Source organism: Notolepis coatsorum, assembly GCF_963971535.1.
Source record: "Notolepis coatsorum genome assembly, chromosome: 2".
NCBI classification, from domain to species: domain Eukaryota; kingdom Metazoa; phylum Chordata; class Actinopteri; order Aulopiformes; family Paralepididae; genus Notolepis; species Notolepis coatsorum.
In genome coordinates, this window is record NC_140166.1 from 172,092,824 (window position 1) to 172,110,803 (window position 17,980).

General features: G+C 42.9%; 1 protein-coding gene across 1 annotated transcript in view; it reads left to right on the plus strand.

Moving 5' to 3' along the window:
• Positions 1-4,498: 4,498 nt before the first annotated feature.
• Positions 4,499-17,980, plus strand: part of myo7ba (myosin VIIBa) — a gene marked incomplete at its 5' end in the record, with an annotated part of 103,962 nt that continues 90,480 nt past the window's right edge. The window contains 9 exons of the mRNA XM_084308396.1: positions 4,499-4,516; positions 4,716-4,817; positions 5,127-5,279; positions 5,962-6,146; positions 7,830-7,951; positions 10,966-11,108; positions 13,357-13,470; positions 14,514-14,667; positions 14,755-14,831. Coding sequence (XP_084164522.1) covers positions 4,499-4,516; positions 4,716-4,817; positions 5,127-5,279; positions 5,962-6,146; positions 7,830-7,951; positions 10,966-11,108; positions 13,357-13,470; positions 14,514-14,667; positions 14,755-14,831 — 1,068 coding nt within the window. The remainder of the gene's footprint in view (positions 4,517-4,715; positions 4,818-5,126; positions 5,280-5,961; positions 6,147-7,829; positions 7,952-10,965; positions 11,109-13,356; positions 13,471-14,513; positions 14,668-14,754; positions 14,832-17,980) is intronic.

A 17,980-nucleotide genomic window follows, 5' to 3' on the forward strand; every position in this document is an offset into this window, starting at 1 on the left:
TTAGGGAGAATAATTTGATTAAGAAATGTGTCCATTTTGTTTTGATCAAAGGTCGTTTCTGATTTATAGAAGTCGGAGTAGAATACTTTGAATGTATCGTTTATTTTTACAGGATCTGTTACAAGTACTTGTTGTGCTCTAATGGTAGTTATATCTGCAAATGTTGCATTAATTCTTAATCGCATGGCTAATAGGTGGCTCGGTTTGGAACCATGGGAGTACTGCTGTTGTCTTGTGCTGCGTATTTGTATTTCCGATTGTTGTCTGTATATGGCATTGATCTCTATTTTTAGTACGTTAACTTGATTTTCTAGTCTAGTTGAGTTGTTGTATTTTAGAGAATTAAATAACGTTGAGTAAAGCGTTTCCAGCTCAGCCAGTTTTGTGCCTTGATTCTTGCGCATTTTGGAGGAAAAGCTATCCGTGAAATCTTTGATCATTCCCTTTACCGACATCCATATTATTCTGGGGTCTTGCACCGAGTTTGCATTCTCCCGTTGGAATACTATAAGAGCTTCTTTGAGTTGTGTAATGAATTCCTTGTTATTAAGCAGCAACGAGTTAAATCGCCATCTTGGGGCTCGGGAGGATAGTATACCAAATGTACCTTTAAGGAGTAAATAACAGTGATCTGATAGTGCGTTGGGTATCATTTCCACTTCATAATTATCAAATAGTCTCCGTGATGCAAAGACATAATCTATTCTGGATAGTGTATTATGTCTCGCAGATCGACAAGAGTACTTTCGGGTCGTGGGATTAAGTAACCGCCATAAGTCATTTACACCTGTAATCTTCGACCAATCCTTTAATGCCTTCGATGAATTCTTTTGTTCGCTGGAAAAGGCGAGGTAAGATTTGTCCATCCTTGGGTTCCAGATGGCATTAAAATCCGCTCCTATTATAAATGAGTAATCGGGAATGTCTAACATTGCATTGGTTAGTGTAGTGAAGAAATCTTCTTCGTACAAATTTGGGGCGTATACCGCTATCAACGCTATTTTCCTGTTCTTATGTTCAATCTTAGCTATAGTTATCCGACCTTCTACATCAGACCATACTCCCTTTAGTACAATATTCAACTTACGTTTAACGACTATGGCTACACCCCGAGTTCTCGTACCAATAGAAGAGTGACTGATATTATGGTATGTGTTGTCCGCTAATTTATCTATGTCTTTCCCTAGAATGTGCGTTTCGCTTAGTAGAGCAATGTCCACATGTTCTTTTTTCATCAGTGTGACCACGCTTTTGCGTTTGAGTTGGTTATTTATTCCCCCGGTGTTCCATATCATTATATTCAAACTAGCCATAGTCTATACATGTTGCATTGTAATTTTTGGTAATGCTTCTAGAGTGCGAGGCAATAATAGATATACATCCCACTAGTGAGGTCCCGTTGAGAGCCGAGCTTAAAAACATACATATATACAAATAAAAATCCCCTACCCTTCCCTCCCACCGAGAGTCGTACAGGATTGTGTTCCATGAACACAACCTTTGCGTATGACTCCCTCCCTTGCACCACCGGATATCCCAGAATGATCCAATTATCCTTAATCCTTTCAAATTTGCGGTGCACATTCAGGACACCCATACAATGGACTCTATTGATTATGGTGACCCCATGACCTTTCCTCTAGCACCACTAGAATCTGTATCTCGAATGCCTTTACGTTCAAATATTTTATTTGTATTGTTTTTATTTGCTGTTCACATTCGTGAAACTAATGCCTATTGATTTTGGTGACCCCATGACCTTTCTTCTATAGTGCCATCGTCGAGCCAAACATTCCATTTTAAAATTAGATTATCTCCTGATCCGTTAGTCATGAAATTGGTATCCAGTAGGGGTGTAACGGTACACAAAAACCACGGTACGGTACGGCCTACCGGGAGGAGGTTGAGGTACTGGAACGCTGGTGCCAGGACAACAGCCTGCTCCTGAACATTGGTAAAACCAAGGAGCTGATCGTGGATTTTAGGAGAAAACAGCAGGGGACACACACACCACTGACGATAAACGGGGCTACCGTGGACAGGGTGAGCAGCTTCAAATACAAATCTCAGAGGATCTGACATGGACAACACACATAGACTCAGTCGTAAAAAAAAGCGAAGCAGCGCCTCTACCACCTGAGACAGTTAAGGAAGTTCAGAGTATTGGGAAGATACTCCAGTCCTTCTACTCCGGAGCTGTAGAGAGCATCCTGACTGGAAACATCACTGCCTGGTATGGAAACAGCATGGCACAGGACAGCCTGTTCAAGCTGCTGCGGTCAGGCAAACGCCTGCGAACACCAGCAACTAGAACAGAGAGACTTCGGCTCAGCTTCTTCCCCCAGGCCATCAGAGCCTTGAACACTGAACTCTCCACACACAAGCACACATGAGCACACACACAACATACACACTGTACACGCTCACACACTAGCAGCCACTTTAACATGAACACACACACTCATGCTGCACACGCTCACACTTATGGTCACTTTACAAAATGAAAGGTCACTTTAAAAAATAGTATAGTATTACTTGAGATTGTATAGTATAGCAGTGTACATAAAGACCCAGTGCCTCATCCGTAGCTAACAGTGTATTGCACTATCACAGGACCTAGCATGTCTTACCATGCTCTTGTAAAAACTCATGTACATATACCGATATGCCCTACTTTGATTACTTGTATTATGCACAATTGTTGCGGGCAAGACCCCCCGCATTTCACTGTATACTTGTATGCCGTGACAAATAAAACTCTTGACTTGACTCTTGACTTGTACCTCTGTTTTGAAGTCGAGGTTCGGTATGGTTTTCGGTACAGTGGGGGAAAGTTTGGCTTTCCATTTTCCACTCAGGGGTGATGTAGTGTGCAGTAACTAATTGTACTTGTAGGGCAGTCAACGAATATTCTATATTGAAATTAATAATCGACTTGTAAATTTTTTTTTAAAAATATTATAATTATATTAGATTGTGAAAAAAACAGCCCCCGGTGGGCGGTCGTTAGTCGTTAACATACCGTTGTATTCGTTTGGTACACTACACAGCCGTTCGTTACGGTACGGATACGTGTACCTTTCCACCCCTAGTATCCAAAGATACCAGAACAATTTTACCAGATAAATATGTTTGCCTTACAATAGCAAGGAGGCTTGTGAAGTTGGCCTGATGGTGGCGCTATTCTCATAAAACGAATAACATTAACTCCTAGGTGCATGGGCAAAAGGTGGATTGGGAATTCGGGCCATTCAGGGATATACCCACTGCCGGTCACCGACAGCACATGTCTAGTTTGAGATTCAGTATATCTGTGTTATTTAATAAAAAATGTCCTATGTTCTTCACCAAAGCTTTTTCTTAGTTTTAACCTTTTATACATGCCTTGTATGTTTTTATGCCTTGTTTTTTAATTGTTTTTAAAGCCTATGTTTTTACCCTGTAGCACTTTGAGATTTGGTTCCAAATGTAAAGTGCACTACAAATTAAATTTATTATTATTATTATTATTATTATTATTATTATTATTATTATTATTATTATTATTATTATTATTATTATTATTATTATTATGTTCTATAAGATTACATTTCTAAAAAAGAGGGAGAGAACCCTGTTCTGGTGACTGGACGTGAACGTGGCTGTGGACGGGCAGCCAACCCTGGTGGTTTATTGTTCTTCAATTCATATGCAGGTCTCGCTAGCATTACACTTTGGATTCAGTCACCTGGGGGAAATTATTATAATTTTCTTTTTCTTTTTACTTATATGTGTGTGTATATATACATCATCATTGATTCCTCCCACTGAAACAGAATAAGAAGCTGGTATATAACATATAACAAATAAATTATTTTGAGTTGAGTTTTCCTGCTCGGCCCGTGTCTCTTGGGTGGAACTGCACAGGGTGGCTCCATTCCCCTCGGGAGCAAAGTCAAAAGGCCATAAAGAGGTGCGCTGCTGGCAAAGCCACTCTGTTCCTGGTTCTTCTTCGTTCAAGGTGGACTGAACAGGTGCCGGGGCTTCCACCAGCACAAGGACGGGGTGGAACCTCCACAAATATACCCAGGTAAGAACTGACATTATATACCCATGTATTTGTTAATGGTGTAGACCAGTGTGACCAATAAATAAGTTCTTAAAAACATTAAGCTCCGTCGTTACAAAACAGTATCCATATTCACAAGTACGGTGCTGTAATTACCTTGTCTATGTCAAATATCCTTTTCATATTGTAATCCTATTATTACTGGTTGTAATCTTGTGCTTGGAAGTGTGTTTAATTCTGTGTGGGTGCAGGGCTCACTTGACTGGGTGATCTAGGCAAAGAAAATGATGTCACGATAATGTTGAGGATTCACCTTATCTGCTTAGATATGGATGGTAATCCATACGTCACCCTATCAATAACCACAAACAATAACTATCAATGCATTAACCTGCCCAGAATGATACTATTTTGTCGTTCTCACAGACTGGACACCGACAGATTTTCACCATGTTGGATTTAAGGAAGGTGAGAGTGATATCCCTTCTCTACCGTCTACTATGCAAAAGTTATACAAATAATCATAATGAAATGTTATAAACGTTTAGCTGGTGAAGGTTTAACTCGGTATTCATATATTCCTGACTTAATATTTCTACATCCAGGGTGATTTTGACTTAATATTTCTACATCCAGGGTGATTTTGACTTAATATTTCTACATCCAGGGTGATTTCGTGTGGGTGGACTCTGGTCTCGGGGTGCCAATCGGGGCAGAGGTCAAGCTGACGGCCGCTGGAAAGCTGCAGCTGATTGACGATGAAGGAAAGGTACGTCAACTCACTGCGTTGCTGATGTTTTATACGTTCCCGCATCAGATCTGTGGCCGGAAGCTGTGACGTTCATTTGAACCCCTGCACTGAAGGACCATAATAAGTCCGTTTTGAAATTCTTTGCACAGTCCATGTATTTGCTTAATCTAAATTACTTGGGGAGTGTGAATGTGATATATCACAAGAAAGAGTATCAACACAACACTCTTGACTTACCATCTTTAAGATGATAATGTTTGAAAGCATTGTTCCTCTGAAAACCTAAAAAACAGACTTGTGTGGTTCTTCGTCCCACGTGTGTTTCAGGAGCACAAGGTCAACAAGAAGAGCGAGGGTGCCATCCGGCCCATGCACCCGACCTCCGTGAACGGTGTGGACGACATGATCAGACTGGGCGACCTGAACGAGGCGGGGCTCCTCAGGAACCTCTTAGTGCGACACAAGGAGGGTCACATCTATGTACGTTCCCCCGTCTCCTGGATACTCAAGTTTGCTCCGATATTACGCAAATTAAAGAAGCACCTGGTTTTATGGGTGAAGAACCACCTTGTTTTTATAGTGTCCATGACACGTTTCATGAGCAAGCTGTGCAGTCTTTTTTTTTTCTTTTTTGTCATAGACTTTGCCCCGTAGTTTATCACAGTGTTGTTTGTCTCCATAGAGACGAATGAGCCTCTATTTGAGAGAGAACATCCCACTGTTTTCTTGTCGTGGCTTCAAAGCACACCAGTGTGCCTTCCATTATGAATCGGGGCATTATGGGAAATAAAATATCATAGTGCTCCAGGGCGGGGTCTTTTGGCGGGTAAATATTCAATATTCTCTTGTTCACTGGGTCATATGCTGTTGTCTCGCGGACGACATGGCTGTCAACGTTGGCATTTAAGAGAGATTTACACGATTGTAACCCAAATGTGAAATGTTCCAACTCATGTCATGCGTATAATCCGCCCATGAATGAGACTGCTTGTTCGGTCCACGGCCGCCTTGGCTAAACAGTGGTTTTGCAGACTTGATGGTGTCCTTTTTAGAATGTCATCTGTTGTTTATCGACTCCACCGAGCGCACACACACAAGCACTCGGTTGTCAGCGGTGCTGTTGTGTGTCGACGCTGCATAACGTCCCCCTCTGTGTTTCCAGACCTACACAGGCTCCATTCTGGTTGCCGTCAACCCGTACCAGCTGCTGCCCATCTACACCACGGAACAGGTGCACCTGTACACTGACCGCCGGCTGGGGGAACTGCCCCCGCATGTGTTTGCCATCGCGGACAGCTGCTTTTTCAACATGCGCCGGAACCAAAAGGACCAGTGCTGTGTCATAAGGTCAGCCAGCACCACCACCACCACCTCCACCTCTGCTGCAGTCGACAAGCCACTAGGATGATTTTTACGTGTTTAAACTGGAAAATACGAGCAATGAGGCTGCGTTCACACTGCAGGCCTTAGTGCAATGAGGCTGCGTTCACACTGCAGGCCTTAGTGCAATGAGGCTGCGTTCACACTGCAGGTCTTAGTGCAATGAGGCTGCGTTCACACTGCAGGCCTTAGTGCAATGAGGCTGCGTTCACACTGCAGGCCTTAGTGCAATGAGGCTGCGTTCACACTGCAGGCCTTAGTGCAATGAGGCTGCGTTCACACTGCAGGCCTTAGTGCTCGATTCTGATTTATTGCTCAGATCTGATCGTTTTTCTTTGGCTGTTCACATTATTCTTTTTATGTGGCCAATAGAGCACTGCACTTCCGCGTTACATTGAGCTCATGGGAGAGAGAGCGGGGGGAGAAAATGAATGAATGTGGATGAGAGCCTTGACATAAGTGGTTGTAGCTATGGCTGTGGGGGCGCTGGAAACATGATCCAATATACTTTTATACGCCCGAGAATCCTGAATACGGAGTGAGCAGTCCCAAATCGATCAGATCAATAGTCACTTTTCCGCACCTACTCTCGAACTACGCTTGCGCAGATTTCCCACGGAGTATCTGGATTTCTAGGATTATCAATCTGCCCATGCGGAGTTCGGGAGTAGATGCGGAAAGGTGACTATCGCTCGGCAGAGAAAGTGCAGATTGACTTGGGATTGGTCTCTCCATGTTCAGGAGACTCAGTCGTATAAAAGTCTAATGGATCATGTCTCCAGCACCCCAACAGCCGTACCTACAACCACTTAATAGCAAGGCTCTCATCCACATTCAGTCATTTTCTCCCCCCTCTCTCTCCCATGATTTCAGAATCCCGAGTGTTGCGGTGGTCTATATCAGATTCCAGTGTGAACTGGTCACGCCCCTTGCTTCCAGTGTGAACTGGTCATGCCCCTTGCTTCCAGTGTGAAATGGTCACGCCCTTGCATGCACAAATGAACAATAAAGAAGATGGACGTAAAAAGCTTTGACAAATGTGAACCACATGTGATCTGAAAGTCGCATGACTGTTGAGACTGAGGTCACATTGCAGAAAAACAGACCTGTATCTGATTTAGGACATATGAAAGTGGCCCAAATCAGAAGGCTCAGATTCCATGTGATTTGTGCTGTTTACACTGCCATGAAAGAATTAAGTCTGAGTAACATCTGATTTGGGCCACTTTCGCTTGCTGTGGGAAATCCCAAGTGTCTTCCTTTCAGACTAAAGAACAATTTCCGATAGTTCTGCTTTAACTGTGTCAGATCTGTAATAATAAAAAACAAAAAAGCTTTGCATAACATATAAAGAATGTTGTTGGATATAGTTTCAAGTTCAAGTTTCTTTATTAGTTGTCATACAGAATAATAATGCATATTGATATGCCTTATTATAGTTAGGCTTTGAAAGAATTCCCAATCAAACTAAAATGACAGTAATGATATTTGGTCATTACTTAGACACTGAAAAACGAACACCAGCTGGTTTTTGAGGGAACAGATTAAGCCCAGATCAAAGTACACATCAGTACACCCCTACAATGTGAAAGATGTCCACATGTTATTATGATGCTCTTGACAACATTGTGTTCACTTCTCTTGTTTCAGTGGTGAGTCGGGAGCAGGGAAGACCGAGAGCACCAAGCTGATTCTTCAGTTCCTGGCCTCTGTGAGCGGCCAGCACTCCTGGATAGAGCAGCAGATTCTAGAGGCCAATCCCATCTTGGAAGGTCTCTTTTCTATTTTTTGTCCCCTTTCCCTGTTACCCTCCAAGAGGCCATTTTGTCCTCTCACCAGGCCATCATTGTAAATAAGAATTTGTTACTGAATATAGTACAAAAATGCAAGAGTAGAACAGAAATACAGACATCAGACTAGTGTACAGTAGCAGCAGGAGACAACGTTGAAGTAGCTCTGAATATAGCTGTAAATATAGTACAGTGCAATATAGCTCTGAGTATAGTACAGTAATCACATTGTGGGTGTGGTGTGTGTAGTGTGTACAAAGTGCAATGTGTGTAGTGTGTGCAGTAAATGTGCATGTAGGTTGTGTGTGTGGGTGTGCAAAAAAGTCTTGGATTCTGCCATTTCGGCTGTGTGTGAACAGCTGAAACAGTTTGTGGTTGGGGTGGCTGGGGTCTTTGATGATCCTGCCGGCGTTGCGGACACACCCTCACAAATAAACCCACAATTACTTAGGTGGGTGGCGTCCCAATATAGGTTACCCACCTTTTTCAGCAGTATACCTGCCTCCTACACTACTTGCTATAAGAGCTTTCATAACCCACCTCCACCACACTATTTATGAAGTTGGATTTGCATACTATTTTTGTCCCATAGGTAGGACTTTGTCTTCCTTTCTTTTCTTTTGGTAATTTTGTTTTATTTATTTATTTATTTATTAATTTATTTATTTGAATATAGAACATGCAAACAGGAACAACATTCATGAGATGAAAAATAAAGACAAAAAAATTATGAATGAATGAATAAATAAATAGATAGATAATGTTCAGCTGTTTCACTGGGTGTCTCCCCCTCAGGGGTCAGTACTGGATCCCCTCCTATTCACCATCTCTATCTCCTTTCCCTGGGCACAATCCTCCGTCACCATGGGGTCCACTTCCACTGCTATGCAGACGACACACAGGTCTACATTTCCTCCAAACCCACCACTGCCCTTCCCCCCACCTCCCTCACCACCCTCACCACCTGCCTTGAGGACATAAGGAGCTGGATGAGCAGAAACTTTTTGAAGTTAAATGGCAGCAAAACTGAGGCCCTGCTCATCGGCTCCAAATCCACCCTCACCAAATCACAAAACACCCCAGTTCCGAGCATCATCATCGACGGCTTCCCTGTACCCATCTCAGTTAAAAGCCTCGGTGTCATCCTGGACGTCTCCCTCTCTTTTGCACCACACATCAAAAACATCACCCGGTCTGCTTTCTTTCACCTCCGCAATATCTCCAGACTCCGCCCATCTCTGTCCCAATCAAACACGGAAACCCTGGTCCACTCATTCGTCACATCCCGGATTGATTACTGCAACGCTCTCCTCACCGGCCTTCCCACCAAACTCCTCAACAGACTACAAATCATCCAAAACTCTGCTGCCAGGATCATCACCCGCACCAACTCATCTGACCACATCACCCCCATCCTCATTCAATTACACCAGCTCCCTGTGCACTACCGGATCGACTTCAAAAACCTCCTACTCACCTTCAAAGCGCTCCACAATCTAGCCCCCATCTACATCACTGACCTCCTCCAGGAATACACCCCCTCCCGCACCCTCGCTCATCCTCTACTGGACTCTTATCCATTCCCAGCTCACGCCTCAGCACCATGGGTGCCCGAGTTTTCAGCTGCTCGGCTCCCAGACTCTGGAACTCCCTGCCCCCACATATCCGACAGTCTGGCTCACTATCATCATTCAAATCACAACTGAAAACCCATCTGTTCAAACTAGCATATTCACTATAACCTCTGTCACTGTCCTATACCCCCTGCTGTTTGTTTGTTATTTTAACTTCACTGTTTTTATACTTCCTGTTGTTTGTTTTATTTTTAAACTTGACTTTTAACTCATTGGGTGCCAAACACGAATAATCTTGTGTTTTATTGCCAACGCTTGAGCACCAAAAACGAGATATCTCGTTTTTAGTTCCTTTGATATTTTTCCTTTGATCCCCGTTCTAAACACTTGCTCGGAGCTGCCTGGGTCTCCCTGGCACAGCTGCCTACGTTGGAATTGCAATGACGATCGAATCCCACCAGGTGGCAGTATCGCCTACCTTTTGAACTGGGGATATCAGTTGTCTTCCAGTACTAAGTTACCTCCGGCTGCTTCCCCCTCAAAGTGAATCAGGACATAGCAATCGGTGGAAGATTTGGTGCCTCAGACCTATTCTTTCCCGTATGGTAGCCAATATACACAATTAATTGCGATTGCGATGGGACGACTGGGATTTATTCATTTTGGAGTACCTTCTGACTGAGGTAAGGTCTATCGGCTGCTATTTTTTTTACCTAAAAACATGCTTCTGTACCGATCAGTGTCGTATTTTACCGGACCTAAAACATGCTTTTCGTAACAATCGCAGTTTCGAGTTAAAACGAAGACATATGTATATGGCATATACCTTTGATTTGGAAGTATTTGGAGTTTCAGGTGAGCAACCCGAGCGATTTGGGCTTAATGCATATAACACGCCATATCTCGCAATCTATGAAAAAATACTGGATTATTTTGGAAAGGGGCGATGTTTAGCATGGAATAGCGCACAAATTACAGTATGTAGAAATGAACTGGTTAGTCAGTGTTGGACTATGAACAATGCCTGTCAAATGAGCCATACTATTGTCGCCATAGCTATAATACAGAACACACGATGGGTCCGCAAACATCGCTAAAATGGGCAATAACGCTGGTGCCATTGAGTAGAGATGGGAAAACAGCGTGGCGGTCAATGAGTTAGTTAGTCTTGCTGTGTTTAAAAAATATATATATGTATGATCTGTAAGGTGACCTTGGGTGTCGTGAAAGGCTCCACCAAATAAAATGTATTATTATTATTATTATTATTATTATTATTATTATTATTATTATTATTATTATTATTATAAATAAATCAATGGAAATAAAAATTAAAGGAAATGTCTTCCTTTCTAAACAAGTGCATTGGTCATTTTTCCTTATCGTTTCCTTGATGAAAGTATCCATCTGCTCTTCTTTCAGCTTTCGGTAACGCCAAAACCATCCGCAATGACAACTCCAGTCGTTTTGGGAAGTATATCGACATCAACTTCACCAAAGGAGGGGCTATCGAGGGGGCCCGCATCGAGCAGTACCTGCTGGAGAAGTCCCGCGTTTGCCGTCAGGTAGTTGACAATCACTTAAAGGGGAACTACGCCCCAATTTCAGAATACCGTACTTTTCGCACTATAAGCCGCACCTGACTATAAGCCGCAGCAGCTAAATTGAATGATGTGTACATATATAAGCCGCACTGGACTATAAGCCGCAGGTGTTTTAATGTTTAATTACCATATGTAATTAGCATTGGGACACAATACTGTCGGACAAATAACAAGAATTAACTCATTTACAAGTTGTATTAAGTTTAGCAAATAAGGGAACAGATAAATAACATTTCAATGCAGTCAAAAAAGCAATATTTAGATTTTTACATTTTCGGGTTTGGTCACGTCGAGTCACATATAAGCTGCACCGTTATATAAGCCGCAGGGTCAAAAAATGGGGGAAAAAGCCGCGGCTTATAGTCCGAAAAGTACGGTACATACATGTTCATTCCTCTGGTCTAAGACAGTACAAAAATATTAGTGAAAATGAGCAACTATCTCCCAAATCCCAAAACTAGAGTGCTAAAACTCAAAAGTCTGATGCTGCTCCATAGACAATGAATTGGGAAACATTTTGGGATAACAACACAGGAATACTACAGTATTACTATAGTTCATGTTTGTATGGGAATACAAGGAATGTGTCTCGGTAATGTGGAGCTGTGGCATGACAGGAAAAAGCAACGCAGTATAATCGTAAAAGGGGCACTTCACTGAAAAACAACACCAATTTATTTAGCAAATAATCTCACACATATCCCAAGGCTCTAAACTGTTTTGCACACATTCATTTAGTTGGACTGTTATTGAGAGTTAATGAGTTTGAATATCTCCTCCTGTGATGTCATCCTTGTATTGTGTTAATTACAGCTCAATGAAATGATGTGAATGAAAAAATAGAGATTGCAATAAGGATCTATATATATATATTTTCATCTACAGCATATCATTGAGCTGTAATTAACAACACAATGATTCATTGTCCTCTGATGACATCATGGGAGGAGATATTCAAACTCATTCACTTTCAATAATTCTCAAACTAAATTAATGTGTGCAAACCAGTTTAGAGCTTTGGGATTATGTGTGAGATTATGTGCAAAATAAATCGGCACCGTTTTCCGGTGAAGTTCCCCTTTAACAGGACTGATAGGATTTCACATATATAGTACAAAGGGACATAACATACATACATTAGACAGTAGACTAGACATGGCGACAGACATCATTTTGACAGTACACAAAGGAGAAGTGTACGGTTAGTAATATGGTGCAGGTCAAGTCTTCATGTGATCAGTGATATGTAGACTTTTTTAGGAGAATACAGCAGGACACACACACACCACTGTGGATTAATGGTGCTATCGTGGACAGGGTGAGCAGTTTTAAGTACCACATCACAGAGGACCTGACATGGACAACACACACAGACACAGTGTTAAGAAAGGCGAAACCTTCCTGAGACAACTCAGGAAATTCAGGGAAGATACTCCAGTCCTTCTACTCTGGGGCTGTGGAGAGCATCCTGACTTGGAACATCACTGCCTGGTTTGGCAACTGCACCACCCAGGAAGGCCCTACAGAGAGTGGTGCGCTCAGCAGAGCGTACTACTGGTATTGCACTACCACTACCACCCCTGCAGGATTTATACAACAGGAGGTGCAAATCCAGAGCCTGCAGAATAATGAAGGACCCTCACCACCCCAACAAAAGCGGCTGCAGTCAGGCAAGCGCCTCCGCATACATGCAGCAAGAACAGAGAGACTCAGACTCAGCTTCTTCCCCCAGGCCATCAGAACACTGGACACTGATCTCTCCACACACAAGCACACAAGCACACATGGACACACACACACACACACACACACACACACACACACACACACACACACACACACACACACACACACACACACACACACACACACACACACACACACACACACACACACACACACACACACACACACAACACACATCCTCACTTGCACTCTCTCACACACAAAGACACTACAAAAAAGGTCACTTTAAAAAACACAACTGTATATTATTGTATATAGTACTCATTACCTTATTCTTAAAGCTTAGCATTTTATTTTATTCTTATTACTTTTTATCATGTCTATTTTATTATCTATTCTATTTTATTATTCTATTTTTGCACAATCAAGGCGGGCATGGCCACCTTCATTTCACTACATGTCTTGTGTATGTATGTGATGAATAAATAAATCTCTTGAATCTTGTCTTGTTTTCCTTGCACAGGCCCCTGAGGAACGGAACTATCACATCTTTTACTGTATGCTGATGGGCATGTCCGCCGAGCAGAAGAAGATGCTTTCTCTTGCCAGCGCTGCCCAGTACAACTACCTGACCATGGTACCAATATACTTTCACCAAACTCTGGAACCAAATAAAAACTCATCTTGAAGAAATTTTTGGAACTCTAGCCCTACTTCCTACTTTACCAATGATGTTGCCCTCCGATCGGTGGAGTCCTTTTTCAGCACAAGCCATGTTGTTCTTCATACTGGACACCCACAGCTCAGTTTAGTTAGCCACCAGCTAATGCAAAGTCAATGGGGACCAAGCTCCTGTCCGTACAAGCTGACTGGAGGGAACTGAAACCTACTCCACAGTGCACGCACCATAGATTTCAGTTGGTTTCAGTCTGCTCGTACAGGCACAGGGTTCGCACAAGGTCCTTGAAGTGCTTAAAGTGCTTGATTTGTGAAAATAAAAAGTCAACGCCTGGAATTCCTTGAAAACAGCCAATTTTTGAACAAACTCCTTAAAAAGTCCTTGAAATTCAAATCAACCATTCACATTGAAAGTTTTGTTCATCCTAATTGTTCTGAATCAAGACATATAATTTATTTTTATCTAAGCCAAGGTGTAACTAATTGTTGGAAATTGGTTTTTTTAAGCCATAAATATTGGATCAGATTTTTTTTTCAATAAAGAAACAGCATTTAAAAGTGAATTGTATCATTTTAAATGCCCTTTTAAAATGAAAAATAGTGCTTGTAAAAGTACTTGAAAGTCATTGAATTTCATTTTGCAATGTCTGTGGGAACCCTGCAGACAGGAGCTCGTCCCCATCGACTCTGAAATAGTTTGTGGCTAACTAACAATAGAGTATGGATTGTGCTGAGAAAGGATTCCACCGATCGACATCATTAGGAAATAGGGTTACGGTTCAGAAACAGTGAACCATCCCCTTTAATCTAAAGAGTCAGATTATATACATGGAAAGAGAATATAATTGATAACTAGCTCAGAGAAGTATTGATATTTTGTTCTAAATGTGTTGTCAGGGTAACTGCATGAGCTATGATGGTCGTGATTGATAACACGGGAAGTATATGAGTAACGGATAACTAGGTCAGATAAGTATCAATATTTTGTGTTTGCGTTGTCAGGGTAACTGCACCAGCTGCGATGGGCGTGATGACATCAAGGAGTACGCCCACTTCCGCTCGGCCCTGAAGATCCTGATGTTTACAGAGAATGATTACTGGGAAATCTCCAAACTGCTGGCTGCTATCCTTCATCTGGGCAACGTGGACTTCGAGGGTTGGGGAGATATTTTTATTTATTTTCAGTTTGATAATATAATATAACAGGAATATAACTTTTTTTTCTTCTTCTACTTCATTTCAGGTACTATTGTAAATAACCTGGAGGGCTGCCAGGTCTCCCAGTCATCCCATTTCAACACAGCCAGCGATCTTTTGGAGGTTTGTATTTTCAAGGCCATTATCTGATGATAATGTAAGGTGGTAAATGTAGTAGTTATTCAAATGAGTTATTTAGATAGGAGTTATTCAAATGAATGGTCAGGAGTTGTTTAGGTAAGAGTTATTCAAATGAATGGGCAGGAGTTATTCAGGTGGGAGTTATTCAAATGAATGGGCAGGAGTTATTCAGGTGGGAGTTATTCAAATTAATGGGCAGGAGTTATTCAAATTCTCGTGTATTATGGTATGGTATGGTATGGTATGGTATGGTATGGTATGGTTTATTTCTTAATCCCAGAGGGGAAACATGATTTGCCACCAGAGCGAATACACATATACAAACATGAAAGACACAGTTACATGATACAATACACTACACAACACAATAGGAGAGCCTCTTAACACAGTGCTATCGGTGTTCGTTATTTTTTTTTTACCGCAGCAGGTACAAAAGACCTTCTCAATCGCTCAGTAGAGCATTGAGGCATCAGCAATCTGTTACTAAATGAGCTTAGCAGAGCATCGAAAATACTAAACAATGGGTGGCCTACAAAAGATAAAATGGTGTTCTATATCGTACTAGCTTCCGCTCAGCGTCATTCTGCACATATCTCGCTCCAGTGTATATGCACTGAATAAAAACTTCACAATGTACCTTTACATACCAACATCCGTCTGACCACACCCCCATCTGCTACCTACATAAGCAGGGGTGGGGCCACACACTCATCTCCTTCTCAAATTTCACCCTAGGAGAGTGCCTGTATACCAATCACTTGAAATGGGAAAGAAAGTATTTATCTGAAGAAAGGAAGAACAAGGAGATACGTTGACGTTATATCTTTATTTTCTCTCTCACTATTTCGAGAAAATACGGCGATAATGTCTTCGTCACTGGAGTGTCTGGAAGATGATGATCATTCTGACCTCCACCGGCTTTTTTGTATTAGGGGCTCGCGTCGCTGATATACTCCCCACCTGCAGTCCTCCTTGCTGCGGCTGGTTAGGTATTAAACCTCCGGTCATACAGCTGGACTGTGGGAGGCACCGGCTGTTGTGAGAAACTGGTTGCTTCCGAGCTGGGTGAGTAATGTTTTGCTTGCGAGCACTAGTTGTCTGCTAGTGCTATGGGGGTTAGCTGACAATTTTACGAAGGCCGGCCCCAGATTGGGGTCCTCTGCTCGGCTTCTTAGGCGGCGGACGGAGGATCTTGGTCTGACGCCCATGATGGTCAAACTAGTGGGCCGCGACCGAGACCTGGTTGAACCCGGGATTCTCTGGACAAGCGGATGCTTCTCTGTCCCGTGCAGGCCCCATCTTTCACATGAATGTGGAAGTACACCCTAAAGCACGAGGAAATGTGGGCATGGATCTTCTTTATCGGTAGTTCCATGCTCAAGTCGGCTGCAGCCCGTATGGGAATTGAGCCGACTCCGCTGTATGTCTGGTAAAATCACAGTTGAAAACTGTGTTTGACATTTCTTTTTCTCTTCTCTCTTAGGATGAGGGGGGTTTCAGGCGGCGGCCTGTCTGAAGTGTGGCTTGTTATGTCGTTGTGTACAGTTCAGGTGATAGCTGCTTAGCTTGCGTGCTAGTTTGTGGCCTACTGTTAGCCAGTCAGCTGTTAGCTGCGGCGCTAGCTCGTTGCGTTCACTAGGCTAGGAAACGTTAGCTTGTTGCTATCAGTCGGGCGGCTGTTAGCTTAATGCTACACTGTTGAACGTTACTGTGACTATAACATGCCTTAAACACTCTGACTACGACGTCATCTTTGACAGAGGATGTTAGTCGACCCTACGGCGGCTGGGTGGCGTAGCGGACATTACCCTCGTCACCAACGCAGGAGATGCCGGGTTCGACTTCGGTGTCCCGTTAACCAGTGTTGCAGTCCTCTCTGCCTGCGCTCAGGGTGGAGGTAGGAGTCCTGACCGGACTTTAAACACTTCTTCTTTCCTTCCCTTCTAAATGTTTTGTAATAACGATGTTTCCAAAACGTGTGTTGCTGCAATACATTGAGGATACGACGCGTGTTGTGTGTGAATTGTCTTGTCACTGGTATAGCTTCTCTCTCCATAGAAAATCGGGGGGGGGGGGGGGGGGGGGGCGGTGTCTAGTCAGGACACGGGAGGCAGGAACGTTCTTTGATGAGTTTTATTATCAATGGTCAGACAGATGCACTGGCAATTTCTACTTCTATTTCCCATTAGCACGGTGGGAGTATGTGAGAGTGTGTGTGGTTCTAAATGGGGAGGAAACAAAGACATCAGCGTTACTAATACTTATTAATCAGTCTGTTATATACTATACAATATACTGTTGCTACAAGTAACATAAACCTCACGAGTGGAACTACCAATGGGGATAAGCAGTGCTTTACCTATACTAGTTACAGGGATAAACTGTGCTAAACAGATACTAAATACTATAATCAACAACATAGATTATACCCAATAGGCTAGATTATCACTAAAAACATACTGGTAAATTGCTTCCTAAACAGCTGGTAGAATTATAACATTAGTATAAGCCTTAACCATATAAATCACAGACAATAACTAAGCGTCCTCATTATGCACATATTTAACACTTACTTGTGATCAGGGACGCACACATGAACTGAAGGAATCACTAAAGCCCACTAGTATATATAGATGCTGGCTATCGACTGACATGTCTAGACATGTCTGAGAGGCGTCCAGCTGCAGAACAGCACCCCACAGTCTTTATGTCTGAGAGGCGTCCAGCTACAGAACAGCAGAACAGCACCCCACAGTCTTTATGTCTGCCCAGTCCTTGGGCCTTTTGTACAGCCGCCCCCTAATCCACGGTGTGGATTAGTTCATGGAAAGGCTCAACTGTCTTCCGGAGTCGTTGTTGGGGCGTCCTCTGGGATGGCTGGTAACTCAATAAGCTTGGCCACTGGTCTGGTGTAGGTCCTATCGTCCACCTGCACCTCTGCAGACCGCACCTTCCTGTCGGCACTCCTGATGGTCTTCGTGACCCGTCCTACAGGCCACAGCGCTCTAGGTAGCCTCTGGTCAATCACCATCACCACCATGCCGACAGTGAGGTTCTCTGTATCCTTCACCCATTTCTGCCTGGACTGCAAGGAGGGTAAGTAGTTCTGCAGGAAGTGGGTCCAGAACTGG